This window comes from Paramisgurnus dabryanus, chromosome 2, assembly GCF_030506205.2.
Source record: "Paramisgurnus dabryanus chromosome 2, PD_genome_1.1, whole genome shotgun sequence".
Lineage (NCBI taxonomy): Eukaryota > Metazoa > Chordata > Actinopteri > Cypriniformes > Cobitidae > Paramisgurnus > Paramisgurnus dabryanus.
In genome coordinates, this window is record NC_133338.1 from 45,774,377 (window position 1) to 45,800,666 (window position 26,290).

The 26,290-nt window shown below is 36.2% G+C and overlaps 1 protein-coding gene across 1 annotated transcript in view; it reads right to left on the bottom strand.

Annotated features, from left to right (window-relative positions):
* LOC135778574 (uncharacterized) overlaps positions 1 to 26,290 on the bottom strand; it is a 207,558-nt gene that overhangs the window by 50,363 nt on the left and 130,905 nt on the right. Inside the window, exons 7-14 of the mRNA XM_073812961.1 lie at positions 21,314 to 21,373; positions 20,249 to 20,320; positions 15,571 to 15,687; positions 15,039 to 15,074; positions 9,764 to 9,790; positions 4,870 to 4,905; positions 3,145 to 3,189; positions 2,699 to 2,725 (exon numbers count right to left, since the gene is read on the bottom strand). Coding sequence (XP_073669062.1) covers positions 2,699 to 2,725; positions 3,145 to 3,189; positions 4,870 to 4,905; positions 9,764 to 9,790; positions 15,039 to 15,074; positions 15,571 to 15,687; positions 20,249 to 20,320; positions 21,314 to 21,373 — 420 coding nt within the window. The remainder of the gene's footprint in view (positions 1 to 2,698; positions 2,726 to 3,144; positions 3,190 to 4,869; positions 4,906 to 9,763; positions 9,791 to 15,038; positions 15,075 to 15,570; positions 15,688 to 20,248; positions 20,321 to 21,313; positions 21,374 to 26,290) is intronic.

A 26,290-nucleotide genomic window follows, 5' to 3' on the forward strand; every position in this document is an offset into this window, starting at 1 on the left:
TGAAAATCATGAAAAACGCTGGCGCTGGCTGGCAACTTTTTTTAAAACGCTGGCGGTGAAAGAGTTAAGGCTTTAGCTAGATAAGATTATAAAGATTGGATTAGTAACTTGCTGTACATTTTGTAGAGATGCAGGAAAAAAAGCTAAAAGGCAACGGTGGCCGTCAGGTCGAGCAACAAATTAAATGTCTATTTCTGCAGATGGTGTTAGTGGCTCTTTGTCCTGTCTATGCTCGAGAGACATTTTAAGCTCGGCAAGAATGTCTGGATGCAATGCAGATCTAGCATTGAATGAAATCAGATAAATTATGTTTGACCTGTTTGAAACTATGAGGGTTTTTGACTCAATAGGATGAAATAGTTTAAATTTGCTCTAAACGAGCACATTTCTGAAAGAATGGGTGATGTTAGCCTGTGGTTACGGATATGTCTGCCAACAGCTTCGAGTGTGATCCCTGGTAGGCGAGATCCAAGAACTAAAGAGTAACAGATCACAGCTTTACTCTATCAACATTGTTTTCTTGAGCAGCTCCAGAGATACTGTTTTCACGATTAATGGACTGTAAGTTGGATAAAGAGCCTTTGACAAGCAAATAAACCCTTCTAAGACTTTCTTCAGATATTCCATGTACATTCAACTAGCTTTAAAAGTTATAGGGAAAATAACTTTGTGAGAGAGACACATGACAGTGCATAAATGGAAAAAAACATCACATGCTAATTTAAAGTTACATTTTATGTCTTTATTATGCTATTTTACTCACATTTAACCACTAAGTTAAGAAAGGGTTAAAGTGCTTTTTCCATATTTACAAAAGAGCCATCTATCCTGGTCTGCATTCAACTTCCTAGAAAAAGATGTTGATTCAGATTTCATTTTGAGAATTATCACAAAATATTTGGATTATGAGTTAAATTAACTCATTCCCCGCCAGCCATTTTTTTGTGTGATTTTACAAAAGTTTCACAAAATGCTTTCCAGGAAAATTTTCTAAAAAAATATATAAAAATATATAAACATACAAATATATTAAATGAAAAAATAGACCATCTGCTTTCAAACAAACATTTAAAAAACATCCTATCTATATTTTTCTCGGCTTATAAACTCTTAAATATGGGTATTTTTCTCCAAAATTTTTTTTTTGCAAAAAGCTGAAATAATTGCATTTTTGTGAAGGGATTTTGTTAGAGATCAGATTCAGAACGATTATCAAAACATACACGGAGTGTAAAATTAATAAATAATTTTTTGCTTCAATTTTTTTATAAATTGGGTAAGAGCCTTAACTGGCCATCTAGTGGATAATCACTGTATTACAGATTACTATAAAAACTCATCAGGAACAATTTTTTTTCATACCTCGTCAATGGTGGGGAAAGAGTTAAAGTCAACAAGAAAAGTCACATGATTATCATTCTATACAATCTACCAGAGAGTCAGTGGAAGGAGTTTAAGTGACCTTTCAATCTACAATACAGTATGCGTGTTCACTAAGATGGACTTTTCTTCTCCTTATCAACTTATTAAAATGTAACTGACTTCAGTACTGCAGGATTTGGTTGTAATTAGGGATGCACCGAATCCAGGATTCGGATTCGGCCAAATACTGGGCTTTTTGACGGGGTTCGGGCTCGGCCGAATCTTAGATTTTTTTTCCACCGAACCCTAGGCTTGGTCGACATCACGTGGCCGTTGATTACACACATCGGGTGCTGATGTGGAGATAAGAATTTTTTTCGGTGAGCCTTAGGGGCGGTTCACATTTCGTGGACGCACCTGGAAAAAACTAGCGCATCAAACCGCATCGCTTTCATTATGCATAGGCTTATGGTAATTGTCAAAATAGTTTTTCCCACTTGTCATCCTGGTATAAAATATCCTTTTTTTTTACAGTTAAAATCAAGTAAAATGAAAAATACACTGCTGTGGACGTTGTTTACTTCACTAATGTGTTTTACTGTGTTAATGGAATAAGGATGCGAGTAGGATTCGGTTTCGGCCGAATCTTAAACAGTGGATTCGGTATTCGGTCGAACCCAAAAAATCTGGATTCGCTGCATCCCTAGTTGTAATATTACGTTGATGTTAGACAGATACAGATATCCTACATGGTCAAAAATAGTTCACGTCTGTCAATGGGGCGGTACAGTACCCTTTTAAAAAGTACAGCTTTGGACCTAAAGGGCCCTATTTTACTGATCTATGCACACGGTTTGAAGCTCATGGCACTGATGCACTTAGGGCATGTCCAAATAATGACAAAAATAGAGTCAAAATAAGACAATTATAGATCCTACCCCTTTAAATGTTTGTATTTTAGGACAGTTTAAATATTCACCTTAATCTCTTAAGACGCGAGATTTAGTTTTGTCTTTTTTTCAGATTTCTACCAGTTATTTCAGGGTTAGGAAGAACCAATAAATATAATAACCAAATATTTTTCATAGAACATGAGGCAGTGTATTTGTCCATGTTTGTGTACAACAGTTTCAGTTACACAGAATTAAGTATTATGGTGCAAAACAACAAGAAAATGTGATGTCCACGTATGTCTTAGGAAGTTACTGCACTTTAATAGAAAATTGCTCCTTTGTACTGAAAATATAACAATATAGGCTTTATATTTTACTATATAAAACAAAACACCAAGGTTATTAAGTAGAAATTATTGACTACATGTGAGTGTGAATTTTACCTTTTCACCCCGTTCACCTATGTCACCCTGTTGGAAAAGAAATCACAGGGTGTTAAACATACAAAGGTTAGAAACTCCAGGATCATGGTGTATTAAAGTGTCCGGCTAAATCAGATTACTTCTGGGGTTAAATTCACATTCAGTTAAGATATGAAGCTCATGTTACAGGCACTCATTGCACATGACCTCTAGAGTAATGCCCTTTCCTGGACAAGCTCTAAGCCGAATACGCATGGAAAACACACATGATATCTGGATTTATGAACATGTTCCCATGTGTCTCACTCAAGATCAAATAACAATGGTTGACAAAAGGACTGAATATGGTCAAAATATTTGACATCAAGATGCACCTCTCATGGATCTCTATGAAACTTCCAATGGAATGGATATTTCCATACAATATGAAATGGATCTGGTCATGTAATAAAATCCTGCACACAAACCTTGACGCCAGGGATTCCATCTAATCCTGGAATACCCATATCTCCCTACAAATAACAAAACACACAAAGTGACCTATTAAGTGGACCTAACTAGGATACAAAGCATTAGCCATGGATTGTACATGCTGATTAAATCAACCGTTGCTATTTTTAATTGGTGTGAAAATGGTCTCAGGTGTAATTTGCAAGGTTTTTTTTTCTTTTCAACAGAGATGATACTTATTTTTAGTTTACATAAACCATAAAGTATTTTACAGGCCCTGATGCTGATTAAGCTACTTGAGTTCCTAAACACGATGTGAATATTTTTGTTATTTACACAATGTCTCCATTCTATAATTCCTTAAAAAAGAGCTCCCCAAAGCACTGTAAACCCAAGTAACCTCATAAAAACGAGTGCAAATATCGTTTTGAAATTAAGGGCTGTTTCCTCAAAAATTTCAATAGTATTTAAAATTCATTGTAGATCTGCAAGTGCTCAGAGGAACTCATGTAGGAAAAAAACTAAAGTTTTTGGAGTGCTAATAAGATCCATTGTTATCAAAACCCTTGTTTGACGTGCACAGCATCTGAGATCCATTTCATGACCTGGCATCCAACAGTTCAGAACTCTGAGCCCTTTGTTGTTTCAAAAGTGAATATTGCTTCCACCAGAAAATGGTCTTTCCCTGTTTCCCATTAATGCCCCGCTTCAGTTTTAATACATTTCCAAATGCTTGTGAAGATTGCAAAGCTGTTAGGCATCAGTTTTCCTCACTCTATTAGACAAATAGTACAGAAATATTTTTACAGCATAAAATTTTCCTTATTGCAAAAGTTTTTTGTCCTCACATGCAGTTTTCATCACTGGCTATGTTTTAAAGAGCACCTATTTCATTGCTAAAAAAACAACGTTATTTTGTGTATCTGGTATAATACATAATGTTTGCGTGGGTTATGGTTAAAAACATTTTTTTTCCACATACCGTACATTTTTGTAGCTCCATATTTTACTCTCTTCCTGAAACGCACAGATTTGAAAAGCTCTGTGTCCCTGATTGGCCACCTAATCGGTACGCTGTTTTTGCTGGAATACCTCTTACGTCAGCTAGAAATGTGACGCTCCTTACCATGTTTGAAAGATTTGGTTGCTAACAGGAGTTAACTTACAGGCTGTGAGTCTGAAGCGAGAAGAATTATGATAATGTCGGTCTTGTCTACGTCACCAATCCCAGGAAGTAAACAGTTACCTACAATCCGTGTGTTTGTTGTAGTCCAAAAAAAGAGATCTTCATTGGAGACGATAACTCACGTCATTGTTTACTTTGGGGTTTGTACCTTTTGCATATCGGTAACGTGCTAATACACACTTACACACCAAAGGAAATTTAAAAATGCGAATCTGACAATAGGTGCTCTTTAAGGATAAATGTATATGCAATAAAGTATTTCAAATGCACACTATAAAGCAAGGAACATGACTTATATTGACTGATGACTTTTGCTAAACAGAGCCAAAATATGCCTCAATGTTTCTCTATAACAGTGACAATACTAGTGTAATGCCTCCTGTAAATGATGCATTTGGCTTTGCGCTGCTGTTTTAGATAATAAACTAGACAGAACAATTACTTCCCCTGCCAGCTGAATCCGGGATTTTCATTAAGCTTATAGGTAGCTAAAGGCAAAATAAGATATTTATTGCACATTTAAATAATGTAAGACACTAAGGATATGTTATCTTACCTTCATTCCATCAATACCTGGTGGACCAATGGCACCCTGTAAGTGAAAAGATAAGATTATCAGGAAGAACAACATCTCTGGAGCCAAACTTTTGGTTGATGCAAAAGGTCCTTCACAGCAATGCCATAGAAAAATGGTTTTCGGTCACCCCCATAAAAAATATTCAGTCAAAGGTTCTTAAAAAAGTCATTTCTTTTCATACCTTTTCTTACCTAGATCTCAAGAACGTTTTATAACTACAAAGAACTTTTTGTGGCATCTTGTAGCAACTTTTAAAACTGCATACATGATCAATATCTAAATACATGATCAAGAAAAGCACTTGCCATGATGATATTGTAGATGTCAATAGTTGGTGGTTTAAATAACTTTGCAAAGTCTTTGTTAAAGTTTTTAAAGCATTTTCTCCCCATAGTTATGTAAGTGCACATTTTAGAATTGTCACGTCTATAACGGAGAAATTTCACATCCGTACTGCTTTTTTTCCTTATAAATGTGCATACAAAAACAACTACTTTTTAACCAGAGTCCGTACACATGAAGCGGTATTGTTAAAATTGCTTTATTCATGAACCTCTAGTTATTGCATGGTAGATTAATTATTTAACTTTCACTAAGTTGTTGGGTAATCGTATTTGTATGTGGGCTATCGGAGTGATAAGTCATAACCGCTGGTTATTATTTCTGCTGTAATTAAGTTGTATATAGTAATATGATTTAACTATATGCGACTATATGGTACTAAGCCCCAACCTTTGGTTATAGTGTGGGTTTTGTACTAAGTTGTATACAAACGATTGCATGGGGCTATATGGGGACTTTTAGCAAGAGATCGCGGGAGCGGCATTGTTAAATTGTGTTAGTCATAACTTCTGGTACGGTCAAATATGTGTTCGGAATCTGCATAACGGGCGATGTGGACCGATACGACATGGGTAATCGAATGAATGAGTTCAATATTCATTTGAGTCAAATAGAATGATCAAACGTTTATCCAAATTCCACATTTACATCAATTTGATTCAGAATTACGTACAACACTGTTTATATCTTTGGAGTCGGATATGAAGTTGCGTAATGTTCAAAAGTCATCTGCAAGCACCGGAAAAGACCGAACAGCTAGAATCCTTCACCATGCCGTTTGGATTCCGCGGTTGGGTCAAACGGATGGATATACATTTTATTTTTCCCCTTACACAGTACATATTAAAGCTGCCTGTCTCAATGTCAATCAAACAATAACAAAGAAAAAGGGTAACATAATATATTTTTCCTATAGATATTGTTTTTGACTTTGTGTGTGCTAAATCAATTAGTTTTACTGGTGATTTTAAGGTATGGATGCAGTAATTTTGCTTTTAAACACTTTAAAAAACTCAAAAAAGTTCTCAAAATGTACTTTGTTGACCTTATCAACTTCAAACACTGTGACTCATTTTTTTCAAAAATATAAATAACTTAATTTTGAAAAATTTTGCCAGCACGCGTCACAAATGTTCTTTGAAGAGCCATCCTTTCTTTATTTGTTGTGTTTTATTGCTTCTAGTTTGTGCCTTTTAAAGCAACACTATGTAGTTTCCATGTAAAAATGACTTACAGCTCCCCCATGTGGTTGAAAAACGCAACAGTGCCTGGTATCAGTCACTCTTATGCAGGCAGAGGGAGGGGCGGGGCTGTGTGCTCTACCCTCCACCGCCACTTTCAGAGTGTGTTTGTAGCAGCTAGGAGGCTGCTCAGGTTGCAGCAACAGTACAATTTGTCCAGTTAAAAGTTGTTCTATCACTGAAATAATTTTAGAGACATTATTTAAAGGTAAAAAAAACTACATAGTGTTGCTTTAATTTACAGAATTCCTACAAAGTATGTTGTCTCCCAAAAACTTGTCTCCTAAAACTGTCCTTTTTGTCACATTTATAATACATGTAAGTTTCCCTCATCTAAAATAGAAAACTTGTAAATAGACAGAGATTTTTCTGATGTCTGAACTGTTATGCAGAGGTTTAGGAAAATATAAACAGATGGTTTAATATATTAAATTATATTTCAAGTTTTGACTGCAAATGTCACATTCATAAAGTTGGAATTGCTCGTATAATTTCAAGTGAAATTAATTAAACTTGCCTTTTAAGAAGTAATTACTATGTAGTTACTATGGGAAAATAGCCAATTACATTAATGATCTTTTATATATTTGATTAATATACTTTGTTGGTAATTCAGGCCAGTTTGATTCATTTATTGCTTTCACAATGCACTGCATTGTTTTAAAGCAGATTTAAAAGGAGATTTAAAAACTGTAAAAGAGAGAGAGAGAGAGAGAGAGAGAGAGAGAGAGAGAGAGAGAGAGAGAGAGAGAGAGAGAGAGAGAGAGAGAGAGAGAGAGAGAGACAGAATACTTTACTATTGCCAATACATTTGTGAAGCTGTACACACTCTACAACAGGATATAAAAACTTTGATGTATCTCTTAGTCAGTACTATATCAGCTAAGTTAATATCATATCTCTTAAACATGCAGTTACATTGACAACATTTTTGCTTTTAATTTAGTCATCCTTTGAACACTGATCTTCCAAACTATCTGGCACGAGAAATTGTAATGCTGCACAGGAACAAATCTTCATCAGAGTGTGAAACCTCTTTCCATTTCTAAGCATTATAAGACAGTGTGAAGTGGTTTGCTGATGGCTATTCTGCCAAAACTGTCAGCAGTGCCCGAATAAACAATGATTCGGTCTAACCGGCAAAGAGCAGGCAGGTTCCATATAAGATGTGTGTGCTAAAGTCAGACAAAGACGATTATTCAGCACTACATAAATGCAGACATAAAACCCTGTCGTGTTTTTAAACTCTCAGTGTGCACGTCTAGACATAGACGTTTACCTAATTACTTAGCATCCACTTTATACTTTATGTCACACGTGTCGCTGAAGAGCAGCAGTGTGGTGCTTTCGTCTAATAAACCTAAAATTCCCACCAACCGAGTTTTCATGTGATTAATGAACCTGAGCGCTGTGTCCATTAAGAGCTTTTCATTCAATTATTACGCAGCTGGACTTGGAAAACAGCGAAATCTTCTTTTAATTTCTTTACAAATATCATCCAAAATATTCTGTCAAAAAATCTGCCAAAGAAAACCGCTTGGAGTGATTTTGACAAGCTTAAATCTACTGTACGAAGGTCACGCATGTGAAACTATTTACGCTGGGTTCTGAGGATGTGGGTCAACCCAACATGATTTATGAGTCAATAATACAGCAGCGTGTCATTGGACCCGGTGTCATGAGGAGGAGGCTCTTTGACAGCTCAAACAAAAAGTTTCTAATGAAGTTACTTTAGAAAACACTGGCAGCTACTGTACCTGATGGCAAGGCAAAGTACATCTGCTATCCATACCGTACAAGCCCTGTGGGATTCTGAGGCTTTGTTCGAATGATCTGGTTTTGGTCTTGTAAACTGACTGTCCAGTTATTCAAGGGCAATATAGTAATAGCGCACAATATTGTAGTATTGGTATTTCGGTGGTCTGCAAAATATTTAGTAATAAATTAGTTACATTTCCATTAACCTTCAAAATGCACAAATTGAAATTGACAATACACAACAATTTTGCAAAAACTCTCATATAATGCAAAAGGTTTTTCCAGGCCAATCGAAAAAGAAATAAAACTGCAATGGAAACAATTGATTTTTTTACATTTACAGGTCACCTAATGTGCATCAAAGTAACATGATCATTCTTTAAAATTGCGTATTTTATAACCTCGCAAAAACACCTCATATGCACCACTCCCAGTCCCAAGTATAAGTGGCTTTTCTTGCCATTAATGCTTGGATAAAACCCCTGCATGGCTGCATCTCTTTCGATTAAAAAAAAGGCAAGTGTGGTGGCTGTGAAATACTTAACCTGCATCTTCACCATGATTTTTGAAATGACTCATCGCGAGAGTAAGGATTTAGTTTTAGTCGCATAACATCAGTTAATGGAAACGCAGTAATTTTGCAATCGTTTTTTCATCGACGTTAATATTAGGCCGGAACAGTATTCGGGACCTCTCGGGTTTTGAAAAAAAACACACACAATATACTACATATATTAAAAAATCAATATATATTATACACATTTGTTAAGGACATTTTATGTAATTTATTCTTTATATTTTTCTTAAGTGGGATTTGGACGTCCAAAGGGCTGCATAATTACGTCATATACGAGTCTCCACTGACAAAATTAGTCTAACAGCTAAAACTTAAAAACTACCCGCACCATGGCACCAGCCAGCCAGGATCAACAGCAAGGTAGGGTGGGCCTGGTTTGCAGTTCAGATTTGGGGGGAGAATGAGGAGGTTGGGACATACGGTGACAGGTCAAAAGTGGAATGCAGTATTTGGGATTTTGTATTGTAAAGATTAATGTAGTACAGGGGGTATTTGAGCACAAAGTATGCTGTTTTCAGCACCGCTTTTTGTGCATTCCAGGACCTGCACCTGCCTTGTCACCCCTCTACTCTAATATGCGTTTGGTGTTCCAGCACCTTTTGGTTTACAAATTAACAATAAAACTGTTAAAGGGAAATTTTACAGCAATCTTTATGTATAAAAGATTTGTAAATGTTTTACGTTTTGTAGCTGTTAAAAGTTAATAATGCTACGATTAAATGTTGCAAATACATTTACATTGTACGCTTCAGCATCTATTTAAACATACAAAAAAGTAAGTTTTGTGTTTTTGAAAGTATTTATTAATGCTACCTATTAACAGTGAGATCAGGCTGAAAGGTTAATGCTTTTATGAAACAGTCTGTCAGAGATAAAAACTGTAAACTAGACTATAGCAAACGTGTTAATCATTTTTTAAGCAAAGCTGGGTAATAGAAAATAACATAAATCATACCTTCAATCCCGGAGGGCCTTCAGGTCCCTACAAACAAAAAAAGACAAACAAAAGTTAAAACATGCACCCAACATGCATCCACCCTATTGTAGATCCTGGATGAAGAAGGAATCCTGAAAGATGGTGTTGTGCTTTTTCTGCTGAAAAACTAATATGATAATATATATTTAATGAGGCCTGGATAAAGAAAACTCCTCATGATAACATTCAAAATGTGTTTTCCGTGGCAACCATCACACTGTAATTTCTCAATATATGAAGCTGGGCACACAACGAGGCAAGCTTTTGGAGCGTATCACAATACTCAAGTCCAAAAAGAAAGTCTGCTCAGTTCATCGACCAAACAAACTGGTCGGGCAGAGAAGCCAGTCTTATGCAAATCTCTATCTGCATTATCACAGAGCTTTCCCACACCAGATAGATCACATTGTTATGCATCACGTCGGGTTGGAAACACGATGAACACTTTGAAACCCAGGCCTGTGTGGTGGCAGCAGATGTCTGGCCAGGTGACAAAGGTGGAACAGAGGCACACACAGTAGATGAAATACAAGGCTTGGCCCCGAGATGTGACAGGGCACTATGCCTTCACAATATCATGTCATAGCGCACACATTGCGCCAAATACACATGCTCATCTGGCTTGGCTGGATGTGCGTTTGGCACAGAGCAGGCTCCAAAAGCTCTTGTGCTCACGCCCCAGCACGAGGCCTGAGGCCTGCAAGCATCGGGGAGCCTCATGAAGCCACTGACCACGGCAAAAAATCTGGTGGTATTTGTAGCTTAAACTGGCCAAAAAACCCATTTAGACGGGAAGAGTCAGTCCCTCTTTTAAACTTTGTAAAGCTATACCTCTCTACAAACACACTAATGAATCATTGAGTAATGGATCTTATATTAAACCTCATTATGCTGAGGACTGAAATTTTGTGTGTGGAGGTAAGCTGTCCATTTTTTACCCAACCTTGGCTTAAAACAACAAAAGCCAAACAAAGTTGGTATAAATTAATCTAGAAAATGTCCATATTTTACCCAACCATGAATTTAAACAGCCCAGCATTTTCTTTTAAAGAGTATACACATTACATTTACATTTAGCAGATGTTTTTGTCTAAAGCCACTTAGAAAAGTAAGGATAACAAGCCATACAAAAATGCAAAGACTAAAAAAAGTTTGTTTTTATAGCGTGCATGTAAAATGTCATCGTCGTAACAAGATTTTCCAGAAAATATATGCTTTTGCTGCTTTTAAACATAGTGATGAACTAAACTTATATTAGAGATGATATTTGACTGTATTTTAGTGCATTTCATACTCATCCTTCGATTGTAGAGATATTTTGAAAGATAATTAAAGCAGCATCAATGCTGACAAATCATCCAGTATAAATATGTCTATGACTAGTCAGCCGCAAAATGAAATATTGACATCAAGGTCGATATATATGAAGCTGCAAGCCATTTATTTTACAAATTTATTTCTCAAGCATCTTAGATATTGTTTTTATTACATCCTCAAATGTCTATAGGCACATCTACAGTCATAATACTTCATCAAATAAGATACTTCTGAAAAGTCCAATAAAGCTGGATGATGTTTATATAAAACATTTCATATGTACAGTATGCTCCTTAAAATGACACCTTATGAGTAACCACAGCTCAAACTGGTGCTCCACACTTAGCCTTTGCATCAAATTCAAACCGTTTACCTTCCCCTATAAATGCAAACTTTGTGCAAGACTGCAAACCTCTGGAAAGGAGATTCTCATCATTTTCCCCAGAGATCTTATGGCACTGATGATTCGAAATAGATTCCCGCAAATATTTCCTCTTCTCCCATCCATGCACAAAAGTTTAATTCTTCTAACTAGCACCACATGCCCTGCATGCCTTTGTAAAATGTGGATTTTTGTATACTGTATGTGAGAATCATAGATTTTTTTACAATTTAGTTCTTAAGCAAGAACATTAACCCTTGTGCATCAATTAAAAAAAGTTACACATAGGTTCATCGGGGACAAAAATGTCCATGTCCAAAAAGTGTCATAAAAATATTATAGATTTATATTTTTTTCCACTTTCACTTTCACCATCAGCTCTAATCACAATGACCAAACATTCATTAATTTCAGAATTTTAACCCTTCAAATGCTGGTTTGTTTACACAATGCCACTGTTGTTTTTTATGAATTTGCTTTATATGCCAAACCTAAAAAAATGGTACCATCTGGTAAAAAATAGTAAAAATTTAAATTTTGAAGCCTTGCCAACAGAATGAAAGCCTGTTCATAAAGTTTGCATCGTTTTATAGTTGAATGGCACTGGGATTAAAAATTGCAGTTTTAATGGGTTTCAATGGGGACATTTTTGTCCAAAAGGTCCTGAGAGGAAGTATTTTGTGTACCTAGTAGAAAATAGATTTTTTAAAGGAAATGAAGGTGAAATATTAAAATTCCAATAAAAATACACACCTGTGGCAAATTTTATGCAGTTAGCATTAACGCAGGCAAAGTTATCAAAAAAACAAAACTGAAGCCAAAAATGTCCTCAAGGATGCTCAAGGATTAAAATGCAATTTTTCTTTTTTTTTCTTTTTGTTTCAGAAAATTGACCATACATGATAACAGTAAAAATGTATATAACACCCCCCCTCCCATGATTAAACTGTCAACTTTATACAGCTGTTAACTCCCAATGTGACAACTAGGCCCTATCCACATTATACACATTAAACAGCTAGGAATAATGCTTGCCCTGTTTTAACTCTTTCCCTGCCACATTTTTTTTTTTGAAGTTGCCAGTCAGCGCCAGCAATTTTTATGATTTTCATCAAAGTTTAAAGCCTTCCAGAAAATGTTCTTCTATAAATATATAAACATACATTATATCAAATGAAAGAACAGACCCTCTGCTTTAAAACAAACAAACAAACAAAAAACGAAAAGAAAAAAGTTTCTTCCTTTCTTTATTTGTTCTCTTTTTATCACCTTTCCAATGTGGGTAGGTTTCTTAAAAAAATACCAAATTTGAGCAAAAAGCTGAGATTATTGCATTTTTGTAAAGGACTTTTCTTAGCGATCAGCAGGGCCAGACAGAATCTGCTGACTTTTTTTGCATTTTCTGTGGAAATGTTTTTGGAAAAATTTGCGGAAAGATTTTAAATGTTTTAAAAAATAAATTAGAGAATTTAAGCTGTAAATATTACAAAATTGCAACTAAAATAATTACTTTTTAAAGGCTTACAGTGAAAATGAATACACCAAACCAATGAGTCCTCTGAATTAAACTGGACCAACACAGATAATGCGCATGTCAAGAAACAATTATAGTTTGTATACAAAATGATATATATTAATGTTTATAGTGTTATATATTATATCAAAATTAAAAAAGCTTGTGTTAATACGTTCTCGTTATGAATTTAGCATGTATTAAGGTAATTTCATAATTTTTACAACCCAATGTAAACTTTATATTAAACATAACAAGAGCATCTTGTAAACAGATTTGAAATGATCATGTGCTGACTGTCGTGTGTCACATAGATGACAGAGTCAAGTGAGATCTGCTTAACTCAGCGATAAGTTTAATTTGATCTCAAATATGAAATGGTTCGTGCTCTCTATCAATAAAATGGTCAAAGCAAACAGCATGCGCAGTGTACTTGTCAATGACAGCTCACAAACGTGCGCGATAGGGTATGTATGTGTGCTTGTCAATGACAGCCATTAAATCCGGGGAATTCCGCTTAGTTTTCTGTGGAAATCTGCAGGCGCAGATTCCTTTGGGCCTGGCGATCAGACTCAGAATGATGATCAAAACATACACAGAGATTTTACTGTTTCTGAATCAGTGGATGCTTAAGTGTTTTATGAGTTTGGTAAGGGCACCACCTTGTGGATAATTACAGAAATATAGATTGTCGTGGAAACTCGTCAGGGAAGCGTTTTTCTTAACTCTTTCACCGCCATTGACGAGATATCTCGTCAATTAAGAGAAAACGCTTCCCCGCCAATGACGAGATTTTCTGTCTTTCTGCAATACTATTATCCACCAGGTGGCGCCCTTCCGCAACTTTTTAAACCCGGAAGTATTGCCCTATGGCAAGCGGCTGCATGTCCGTGTCTGTTTTAAAGATCGCTCTGAATGGGATCTCTATGAAAAGTCCGTCACAAAAATTTAATTATCTCTGCTTTTTGCTCAAAATGTGGTGTTTTTGCAGAAACCTACCCATATTCAAAAGCTGATTTCAAAAGAACCATTGAAGGTAGGATGAAACGTTTTTTGTTTTTGTTTGAAAGCAGAGGGTCTGTTCTTTCATTTGGTATATTGTATGTTTATATATTTAAAGAAGAACATTTTCTGGAAGGCATTAAACTTTGGTGAAAATCATGAAAAACGCTGGCGCTGGCTGGCAACTTTTAAAAAAATGCTGGCGGTGAAAGAGTTAATTGACGAGATACCTGTAACTTATCAATGGCGAGGAAAGAGTTAATATAATAATAAAATATCTTAAAAACACCAACTTTCTATATTTGTGATAGTATGTAAACTATAGTTTAATACCTTAAACCACACTTAATAATGGCATATTCTTTATACTTAAAAATGGGCAGTAATTAAATAAACACAAAGTGTCTTATTACCGTTAAGTAGAATGATTTAGATTATTAATAATAATTTTTATATGGTTTCATGAAATGAGGCTGTGAATATGTCAGCTCTAATAAATCAGTATTATAATACAGAACTTAAGTTAGTAGGAGTGCTCAAAATGAGAGACAGCTTTTCTGAGTAATAACAATCATTTCCAAAATGACTTTACACGGGTGACAAAAAAAGGATCTGAACATAATTACTCAGGAACAGCATAAACCTCGTAAAATAGTCACAGAATGATGGCGTGCAGAAACTGTGACAACACATAATTTTTTCCATGAACCATATGGTCCTCCTTTTATTTCCTTGAACAGATGTGGCAGCTCTTTATTCACTGTTTGTGTTATAAAAGTGGTTTAATGGGTCAAGAAAGAGGCCTTTAGTGATCAATTAGCACTACATTCATTATTATAATCAAAACCTTTCAAAGACACCCATGATCCATGATCTGCTAGAAATAAATGTAAATGAAAACGATCCTGCAGGCCACTTCTGACTCACGACACAAATAACTTACAGCAACAAACCAAATCACTTTAAATAAGTATTTAGTAACTGTAACTTTATAAAAGAGGATGTTTAATCATATAGATATAATATATTAAGGCACTTACCATTGGACCAGTCTCGCCTGGACTTCCAGGGTCTCCCTGGAAAAGATAAGCATAGGTTAATGATTTCCATTAAATGAACCCGATACATCGTTTTCGAATAAAAAATAGCTATTCTTTATGAGTCTTGGTATACCATTTAGATATATTCCTCTACGATCTATTTAAAAACAATCCATAAGTCATTGTTTCTATCAGACACACAGAACATGCACATTTTTATATCACAATTTTATAAGTTTTATATTTCTACACTTTTGTCTTGGCCCAATAGAAGAGTTGAATGTCTGGTTAAAGTTTTTATGATCAGTGAGTCTTCTGCTTTTATCTCTCGGTAACAAGGCACATATAAAGCATGAGTCCATATACAATATATATCGTTTCACATATGGAAATGGTTGCCTTTAGTAATGGATATCAATTGATAGAGAACAGACTAATTTTTATAAGCACAAGTCTTTCAAGAGCAGACATTGGTTCATGATGTGAGTTCCTACATAATCACTATTGAAATCTTGTATTATTAGATACTTACTGAAAGCCCTGGGACTCCCCTAGGACCATCTTTCCCTGTGTCCCCTGGGGGACCCCGGGGGCCAGGGGGGCCCGGAGGCCCAGGAGGTCCCGGGGGCCCCGCTTGTCCTTGGTCACCCTATGGAAGTAATATCGCACACGTCAAAGAGTTTTAAAATAATCACAAACAAATGAATGAAGTAGACATTAAAAGTCTTATGCAGTAAAGGTAGAGATATCACATAGTATTGAAAGTAAATATGAAGATGAAGAGCTATCATTGAGGAAGAACATGGTGAGGGAGGGCTATCCTACTGTAAATCTCGTAGTAAAGTTTTATATTTATGTACTGTAATGTTGTACTTAAGAATTTCCCATCACAATTTTGCTGCCTACAGTAATTGCTTTTAATTGTTTCCAGACTCGTCCCTACCCTGCCAACATTTCAAGCAAAGAGCATGAATCATATTTATCAACACGTAGAGTTCATTCATCAAATCACTCACACTGGTTGTGATGGGGAACAGAAGAAACTGTCGCTCCGTATTTAGCGTAACAATAACATTTGTGATTTATATTTCATTTGGTTTCCAGTTTAGTTATTCTCTGAATTTTCTCTGTTGACAGACAACCCATGCTCAATTATGTGCTGTTTATTCATGTGCAAAATGTCACGCCCACACAACCTCTAAGCCGCATTTTCTTTGATTTTAAACATGTGCAAACCTTTAAACACTATATTTACAGTAGCTATACTGTATACAATAATATTTAAGCCATATTTACAGTATGTAAACTGTAAAAAATGCTGCCCTAAATTAAAAGTTAAAGTTAGTTAAAGCCATTACAACCTTATATTAAAAATTTTGACTAGATTTGAGTTGCTATAACTTAGAAAAACAAAATTGCTTAACTTATTTTCATAAGTAATGTTGATATGTATTTTATTTAATTGCATTACTGTAGGCAACAAAATTGATCTCTCTCAGAATGAATACCACTTAATTTTTCTATGCATTTGTGACCAGTCACGGAAAGTAGGGACACAAGTCGGATCTGGGCATTTTGAGTTATTCACAGATTCTGAAAGTGCAGTTTCTAAGCTTTCCAACGATGTGTAACACATGGAAATCTGATAAGATTTGGAGAAGTTGTGGCCATTTGAATATAGGAACTCAGAAATACTCAAACCGAGAAAATCGAGACGAAAGGGACTCTTCTTTTCAGCTGGGGGAGACAATAGGGCTCATTTACATCTCATTTAGCTAAGCCATGCCCCCTGTAAAACCCTTTTTGAGATGTTCTAGCATCATATGTAGTATTTTATGACCAAATGACAACCCGCAAAAATAAACATGACTCTTTTACCTTTGTGGGGATCACAAGTCGAATCCAGTCTGTTTCAGATTATCCAATTACCATATTTGTCCACAAATGCGTATAATCCGTGAAATATAGATTGTTTACATCAGATTCCGCATGAATGTCTGGTAATACAATATAATATATAATCTGAAGACTATTAAATCGTAACATGTAAGGGTATATGAGCTTACACTCCGTTAAACACATGAACCCGCCTTCAAAGTTTGTATTTATAATAGGGAAGTAGTATAATAGATCATCCAAACAGCGCCGTCGAAAACGTGACATCCTTTAGAGAGGTTACCAATGGCTGGCTCGTTCCTCCATCAGCCAATGACTTCATGGAAAATATTGATAGACAAAACATGTAGCCAATTATATGAAGAATGCAACTATATCTGTGTAACTTCTGTGTGTTTGGACTCATGCTGCGCTGCAAGAACTGACATACAGATGACGTCAAAGTACCGCGAGAGCGAGTCGAAATTAAACTACTCCGTAAGATTTCTTGAAGAGCTCTCGCGGTACTTTGACGTCATCCGACTGCAGCGCCGCATAAAGTCAGTGACGCGGCTGACGTACGATGCGGCTGACTGTTATTTGTTCCGCCCCAGCTTCTTTTATTTTTCTTTTGTTTTGTGCGCCCGAGCTTTACAGTCTGGGGAGGTGACGCTATAAGTAAAAAAAAAAAAAAACTTAGCAAACATGTCTGAGGAACAGGGCAGCGCGTCACTACAGTCACGTGACTTCACGCTCGAGCCGGAAGAGAAGACAATGCTGAATAAAGTCGTAATTCTGCTATTTTTGGACCAAACTGTATTTTCGATGCATCAACACAATCTTACTGACCCACTGATGTCACATGGACTACTTTGATGATGTTTTTATTAACTTTCTGGACATGGAAACCATACATAGATTTTCAATGAAGGGGAAAGCTCTCGGACTAAATCTAACGATAAAACATCTTAAACTGTGTTCCGAAGATGAACGGAGGTCTTCCGAGTTTAGAACGACATAAGGGTGAGTCATTAATTACATTATTTTCATTTTTGGGCGAACTATCCTTATTTAGTAGTCACGCTGTTCCCTTTGGGGGCGGAGGCGAAAACACAAGCTTATACAGTATGTAAATATACACACAGACAATGACGCCCCCCGCTGCACGCTAGAATCTCCGGAAAAACAAGCCTATTTTAACCGCAAAATGTACGCTTTTAAATATACAAAAACTGCTATCTCAAACATGGAGAGGCTTCTTCGTGATCTCAACTAACAGATTCTGCAATAAAACGAAAATCACAAATTTCGAAAAAAAAACTTTGTTTCTCATTTTCTCGAAACTTGTGCTGCCGACTTGAGTCCCTGGTTTCCGTGACGGGTCACATTGGACTCATGCGCAGCATGAGTCCAAACACACAGAAGTTACACAGATATCGTTGTATTCTTTATATAATTGGCTACATGTTTTGTCTATCAATATTTTCCATGAAGTCATTGGCTGATGGAGGAACGAGCGAGCGTTTGGTAACATCTTTAAAGGATGTCACGTTTTCGACGGCGCTGTTTGGATGATCTATTATTATACTTCCCTATTTTAAATACAAACTTTGAAGGCGGGTTCATGTGTTTAACGGAGTGTAAGCTCATATACCCTTACATGTTACGATTTTTAAATAGTCTTCAGATTGTATATTATATTGTATTACCAGACATTCATGCGAAATCTGATGTAAACAATCTATATTTCACGGATTATACGCATTTGTGGACAAAAATGGTCATTGGATAATTTGAAACAGACTGGATTCGATTTGTGATCCCCACAAAGGTAAAAAGAGTCATGTTTATTTTTGTGTTGTCATTTGGTCATAAAATACTACATATGATGCTAGAACATCTCAAAAAGGGTTTTACAGGGGGTATGGCTTAGCTAAATGAGATGTAAATGAGCCCTATTGTCTCCCCCAGCTGGAAAGAAGAGTCCCTTTCGTCTCAATTTTCTCGGTTTGAGTATTTCTGAGTTCCTATATTCAAAAGGCCACAACTTCTCCAAATCTTATCAGATTTCCATGTGTTACACATCCTTGGAAAGCTTAGAAACTGCACTTTCAGAATCTGTGAATAACTCAAAATGCCCAGAACCGACTTGTGTCCCTACTTTCCGTGACTGGTCACATTTTTGCTGATACTTTACTTTTTACTTCACTTTAATGACTTTAACATACAGGACCCAGGTAAATGTACTGTACACTATCAGAAAAAATGGTGAGAAAATGCTCGCTAGTTGTCACTGGGGTGGTACCCTTTCCAAAATCTACACCTTTGTACCTAAAGAGTTCTTATTAGTACCTGTGAGGTACATATTGGTTTCAAAAAGTCCACATTAGTACCTCAAAGGTACATAATGGTACCAAATGTATGTAGACACATCTGTACCTAAATGGTACACATTAAGGCATTTTAAAGGGGACCGTCCCAGTGACAATATTTTTCGAATAGTGTTCAGAAACATTAACTACGGACGTTTGACAACCATAAAGTGTCCAAAAACTTCAAAATATACATTCATTTGTATCCTTTTTTTTTTATAGTTTCCAAGTTAAAAACACTTTTTTGTGATGTGTTTGAGTTGAAAAGTGTGCAATATTTATAAAATAAATAATATGCTGATTTAAATGCAGTGACATTTATACATTGTACATGTGGCTTAACTCATTCCCCGGCATTGACGATTTATCTCGTCAATTAAACATTTGCCTGAAAAAACGTGTTCCTGATGAGTTTTATGGTAATCTGTAATACCGTGATTATCCACTATATGTGGCTCTTCCACAATTTATAAAAAAAAATTTTTTACACTGCGTGTATGTTTTGATAATCGTTCTGAATCTAATCTAACAAAATTACTTCACAAAAATGTAATTATTTTATATTTTTGATAAACATTTTGTATTTTTGAAGAAATTTCTATTTTTTTATTTTTGAAGTTTATAAACAGAGAAAAAAGATAGGATGAAATGTTTTTACCCATTTTGTTTGTTTGTTTTGATAAAAAATTTTCATGGAAGGCATTTTGGGAAACTTTTGTGAAAATCACAAAATATCCTGGCATGCAATAAAAAAAAGGCTGGCGAGGAATGAGTTAAGCATCCAAAATTTTTTTGAGCCTGTATACTGTAAATCTTATCTTAAAAAATTATATTAATGATTAATTTGATGACTAATTTCTTAGTAGTACATCTAAAGGTTGAAGATTGGAGAACAAATGATGGGCGGGAGAGTAAAAGCCCAGTCTGGTGAAGTAATGAAAAAGAAACATGGACAAGCACTACCTTAATGAGTCGACGTTTAATGAGTTGCTGATCAGCAGAAAGAAAGCCATGATTGATCTTAGGGAAGACCATCTGAGCAGGTGTGTGAGGTCAAAAGAGGTCGGAGATCAAAGGTGAGAGAGGTTGGAGAGGAGAGAGTTGCATGAGGTCCCGGAAGGAGAAAGGAAAAAGGAAATAAAAAGGTACAACATTAGATTAGAATAAATAAGAGTCGGAGGACCCGCAGCAATGCCTTCATGCATCGGTGAAAACTGACAGTTCTCCTGGTGGCAACAACGGAAGTCTCAATTGCATATGGCAGCAAACCCTGCAATTACCACCGTATGGGCACTGAGACTCCGCAAGGGCCGACCCAAAAAAACATGTCAACTTCTACTGAATAAAGGCACTGTCAGTCACAGTTCATTCTTTCAAGCCGAGGCAGACTCGAGAAACTGCACACACTGAAAATTTCTAGATTTATTTATACGTCTCTTATTGAGATATTTAAAGAGTCCCACTTGTAATTGAGAAACAAAATAATTCTGTCACTGCCGGTTTAAATATCACAAAAGAAAGACCGGCTTATTATATGAATATAATTCTGAACATTTAAGCAGGTGGTGAAAGAATCATACATTCAAGGGTGGAGGCGGATTTGTGGTGAACCAAGGGTATCTGGTCTGAATCTTGCCACTGTATGTTGTTCACCATCTTGAGTTTTTCCATTTGTAAAATCCAAACAGACACTGTCCAGACTATTCGGTGGTTAGAAAACCTGAATCTTGTTTGTAATTAATCACACATCACTGGTTTATTAGGGGAATAACAGTTGCCCTGCTGTGAATTCATGCATTCCTGTCACCACACTGCATAATGACACCCCTGGAACTGGGAAAGTTGGTTGCTTAGGGTTATAATGAGTGCAAGCACGTTTTGATTGGTTGGACTGAATTTATCAAACACAATTATGTTTGGGCCAAGTCTGTCACTCCATAGGCAAATGGGACAAATGCTCTGTTGATATATCTCAGTGTGTGTGCCGTCCATAGAGTCTGCCTGAGCCGTTTGACCGCGCCAACAAACCTTCACAGTCAGGATTTGATTGCTGTGTAATGCAGCCAGACTGGGTGGACCAGGAAGTCCCTGGAGACAAACAGCACAAAAATGGCACAATACAAACACAAGCACACGGCATGACAATAAAAGCCATTACTCCAAAGAACCAGAGTGCATGAACCTGAAGTTTAAACAAACTGTTCATCTATTTGACAAAATGACTTTCACACACAAGAGTTTTAAGATGCTAATAGCATTTCAGGTAACACTTTACAATAAGGTTGGCTTTATTAAAGGAAAACACCACAGTTTTTCAATATTTTATTATGTTTTACCTCAACTTAGACGAATTAATACATACCTTTCTTTTTCAATGCGTGCACTCAATCTTTGCACAGCGTGTCGTGAATGTGTTAGCATTTAGCGTAGCCCCATTCACAGTGTTGTGCCTGAACGAAAGTTCATGAACTCGTTCATATTTTGGGCGAACGTGAACTGAACGTACTGTATTACTGGCTGATGAACGTTACTGTGAACTCGTTCATTCTGGGGCTTGTGAACGGCATGCTCTTTCAATAGGGTGCCAGATTTCTATAGAGTCTTCCAGGCGAAAACCCGACTAAAACACACAGTAAACAGGCCTTAATGTGTAGCGGAAAAAACACCCAATCTGGCAACACGAGCGTTTCATGGCTGCATGCGTCATCAAAACAAAGAGCAGCATGGAGGTGACGCACTGGACGCTGCTCACATAGTTTAACATTAAATAACATCATATTTGTCCTAAACGGTTAAGGATTAACATAGGCTGCTAACGCATATTCTGGATCTTGATAAACTCTGACTAACCTCACGCTATTTAACGTGCGAGTTGTCCTACACGCGATGCCTCGCAGCGCTTCTCGCCCGGAAAATCCCCTTGAAGCACTCGGCTAGCCTTTCAAGGTGTGTGGAATCAAATACAAAACTTAAAAGACAGTCAAATGTAAACCCTGGTTGGATAAGGATTTAAAGTTGGATATGAAGATGAAATCTGACGCATTTAGCTTCAGTGTTAAAACTGATAAAATAATTGCTGTCTGTGGTTCTATATGGGCTATAATGGCAATAATTAAAAAAAAAATTATATGGGGGAACTATAAATTAGTTCATTTTTGGAACTGTGAACTAGTTCAAAATTTTGAAATATGAACTATGAACTGAATTAGTTCATTTAAAAATTTGTGAACTGTGAACTGAACTAGTTCATGTAGAAAGTGAATTTCCCAACACTGCCCATTCATGCCTTAGGATCCAAACAGGGATGAATTTAGAAGCCAACAAACACATCTATGTTTTTTCTATTTTAAGACTGTTGAGTTTTTTTTAAAGACTGCAATTTTTTTAAGTGGATACAAATTTAAACTATATTGCATGACGGAAGAGCACTTAGTTTGCAACACTTCGACCTCTGCGCGCAGTAACATCATCACTCCTGACTACTCCCCCTCTCGCTGAAACTTCCATCAATATTACTGCACCTGAGGTTGAAGTGCTGTAAACTAAGTGCTTTTCCGCCATACAATATAGTTGACATATTTTCGCTTAAAAATTGCCACGTTTTATTTTCTGCCACCATACTTACTCATTTAACTATTTAACACCGGTGAAGCAGCGGTAAAGCACCTGTGAAGCACCTGTGTAGAACCACATAGTGCTATGTAGAACCATATGTGGTGCTATAGTGGTGCTATATGGCCTCCATATGGTTCTACACAGGTGCTTCACCGGTGCTATATGGCACTAAAAACGGTTCTTGTATGATTAAGATCAAAGAACCACTTTTGGTGCTATATAGCACCGTTTGATTTTAGAGTGTAGTTAAAAAATGCTGGGCTATCTTTATCCCAAACAAAGGGATGAACGCAACCCATTGGGTTGTAGTTTAACTTATGCTGGTTAGTTTCAACCCAAAATCCCGGGTTGTTTTAACCCATTGTTGGGTCAAACATAAACATTTTCGGGGTTAATTTAACCCAATGGCTGGGTTCGTCCTTTTTTGTCCCAAAGCTGGGTTAAAAACAACCCAGCATTTTGTAGCTAACCTAATTTAAATTAAGTTCATGTCAGCAAATGCATTTACTAATGTGAACAAATACAATTTTACTGTAAGGTGTTACTGAATTTCATTTCAGCAATGTACTTATCCAAACACAAATACTATATAGCTATTTTTACTCTCTGGATTTGTGCTCTTATCCTTAAATTGTGCCAATATCCTTAAAGGGGACTGAAAATCTGACTTTTTCCATGTTTAAGTGCTATAATTGGGTCCCCAGTGCTTCTATCAATCTAGAAAATGTGTATAAGAAGAACCCAGTAATTTAGTTTTGGTAAACCATTCTTTACAAGCATGTAATAAATAGGTCATTGAAATTTGACTCCCTTTGTGATGTCAGAAGGGGATAATACTGCCCCTTAATCTCCACTATCCAACCACGGCACTGCCTTTAAGTGCAGAGATCAGCTCATTTGCATTTAAAAGGACACAACCCAAAATGGCACAAAAAGTATTGTGAAATGTCCCCTTTAAATCCATACAATATTATTTATAGTAAAGGATTTGCTATTTGACTCAAAATGCTAAAAACATACACCTTAATTGCTGAATGTTTGGTAAAAATGTACAGTATATATCCCCCCAATGATAATGATTATTGGTACATACTCAATGAAAAAATTTTACATTAGTATTACAAAAACATGCACAGGAAATACTATGTTTATAGGATATTCCATCCTGCATAATACGGGAAGTAATTGGAATTGTATGCCTCATTTAAAATATGAAAGCGAAAGGAAAAAGCTTCTGTTTTGGTACTCAAGCAAGTAAAATACACTCACAAAACAAAGTAGTGATAACTTTGAGTAATGTGACTTTTAAATGATATAGTGCAGCATATTAATCATGAACACAGAAGTGAAAATAAAACAGACACCCATAATGATATCTGGGTAGTTGCTGAACGCAGTTCTCCATATAGTATAAACTTCCTGAGTTACAAAGTGCCCCTGCCAGGATGCCTCCTCTATTTCATCCCTGTTTGTTTAACCATAAGTCTGATCAATTTGTACGGAGACAGTAAGATTTAGTACTGATCTCTTCTACCTTTAACAAAATTCCTGTGGTTAAAATAATCCAGCCACTATCCTGGCTACCATTTTGCAATAGTCGGTTCAGTTGTAAACACGTGTTATACGCTTCAACTGTTGGAAAGACAAAGAAATGTCTGACACAAATAATGCTTGATAAATCATTTCATCAAAACAAGAAAATCAGGCATGCAGATTGTTTGCCAGACACATTCACTGCATTTGGGTTTGTAAATACTTTGTAGTCACAAGGACATGGGTGAGAACAGCAGCGGTTTGCAAATTGTTCTGTTTGGCTGCATCAGATGTTTTGTAATGCTGAGGGTTTTCATGTAATTCTGTGCCTGAAGCTAAATGAAAGTAATCATACAAACTTAATGGGCTTTGAGTCCAAAATGACAACAAACGAAAGTGTACCAGCGAACACGCCGCTCCAAGCCAAAAGACTTTCCACTCATGAATATTCTAATGTGATAACATACAAAATGCACCCACGACTCAAATTTGTTTGAATATTTAGTGTTCAAAGCATTGAAACATTTTCACTACAAAATCATTGACAATACTTCCTGTTAACCTTTGCAGTGCATAAATAAATCAAGTGACAGGCAAAAAAACCCTGCACACCTGTGACAATCTATTAAGATCTTTAAAAATGCATAAAGAGCGTGAGAAAATGAAGACCACACAGCACCTTCAATAGACCAACTACAGCACTAATTCAACATAATGATGACACACAGCGCTGGTGGCAACATGTGTATTTGTCACGGCTGTGAATGTTTTATTTACTATTTATCCACTCTTTGACCCTGTGACCCCCTTTAGCATGGTAAATGTGGCTTTTGACAGTTATTACCCTGACATATGTGCAATGGGGTGAAATAACCCTTGCCGTTTAATGGCTTTTACCACACTGCAATTTAACTTGAATCCATGCAATTCAATAGGAAGATGTTAGCGTTATAGTCAGTGTATAACTGCCGACTGAAAATATTTCAATTAAAATTGGACATTCTTGGGGCACCTTAGCAATACGTACTTTATTTCCTATTGGCTGGATTATTTTTCTTACACTGTGAGTTGTTTCAACAAATAGTTGGGTCAAAAATAGACATTTTCTAGGTCAATTTAAACCAACTGTCTGTATTATTTTACTCATTTTTACTCAACCATGGGCAGAAACAACCAAGCATTTTATAGAATGCATCAAGAGAGATCTTACTTGTGACTCTCTCATCTTATTAACTGTTATTAAACTTTTATTAACCGTTTTCTACATAAATCATCCTACATAATGTAAAGAACATTCTATAACTTTGATATCTTTAATATTAAAGGGACAGTCCACTTTTTTGAAAATATGTTCATTTTCCAGCTAAACATTTAATTGTATCCTTTTTGGAATCCATTCAGCTGATCTCCGGGTCTGGCGGTACCACTTTTAGCATAGCTTAGCACAATCCATTGAATCTGATTAGACCTTTAGCATCGTGCTAAAAAATAACCAAAATGTTTAGATTTTTACATTTTTCTATTTAAAACTTGAGACTTCTGTAGTAACATCTCATTCTGGCGTAATAATCAAGGACTTTGCTACATGGCTGCAGGAGGCTCAATGATATTACGCACTTCCCAAAAATAGTCCCCTTGGTAACTTTCAATAGCAGAGGACTATTTTTAGTGCGTAATATCATTGTGATGTAACTACAGAAGAGTCAAGTTTATTTAGGAAATTTAGCGCAATGCTAATGGTCTAATCAGATTCAATGGATTATGCTAAACTATGCTAAAAGTGGTAGCGCCAGACTCAACTGAATGGATTCCAAAATGGTAAAGATCAAATATTTAACTCTAGGGGAGCTGGAAAAT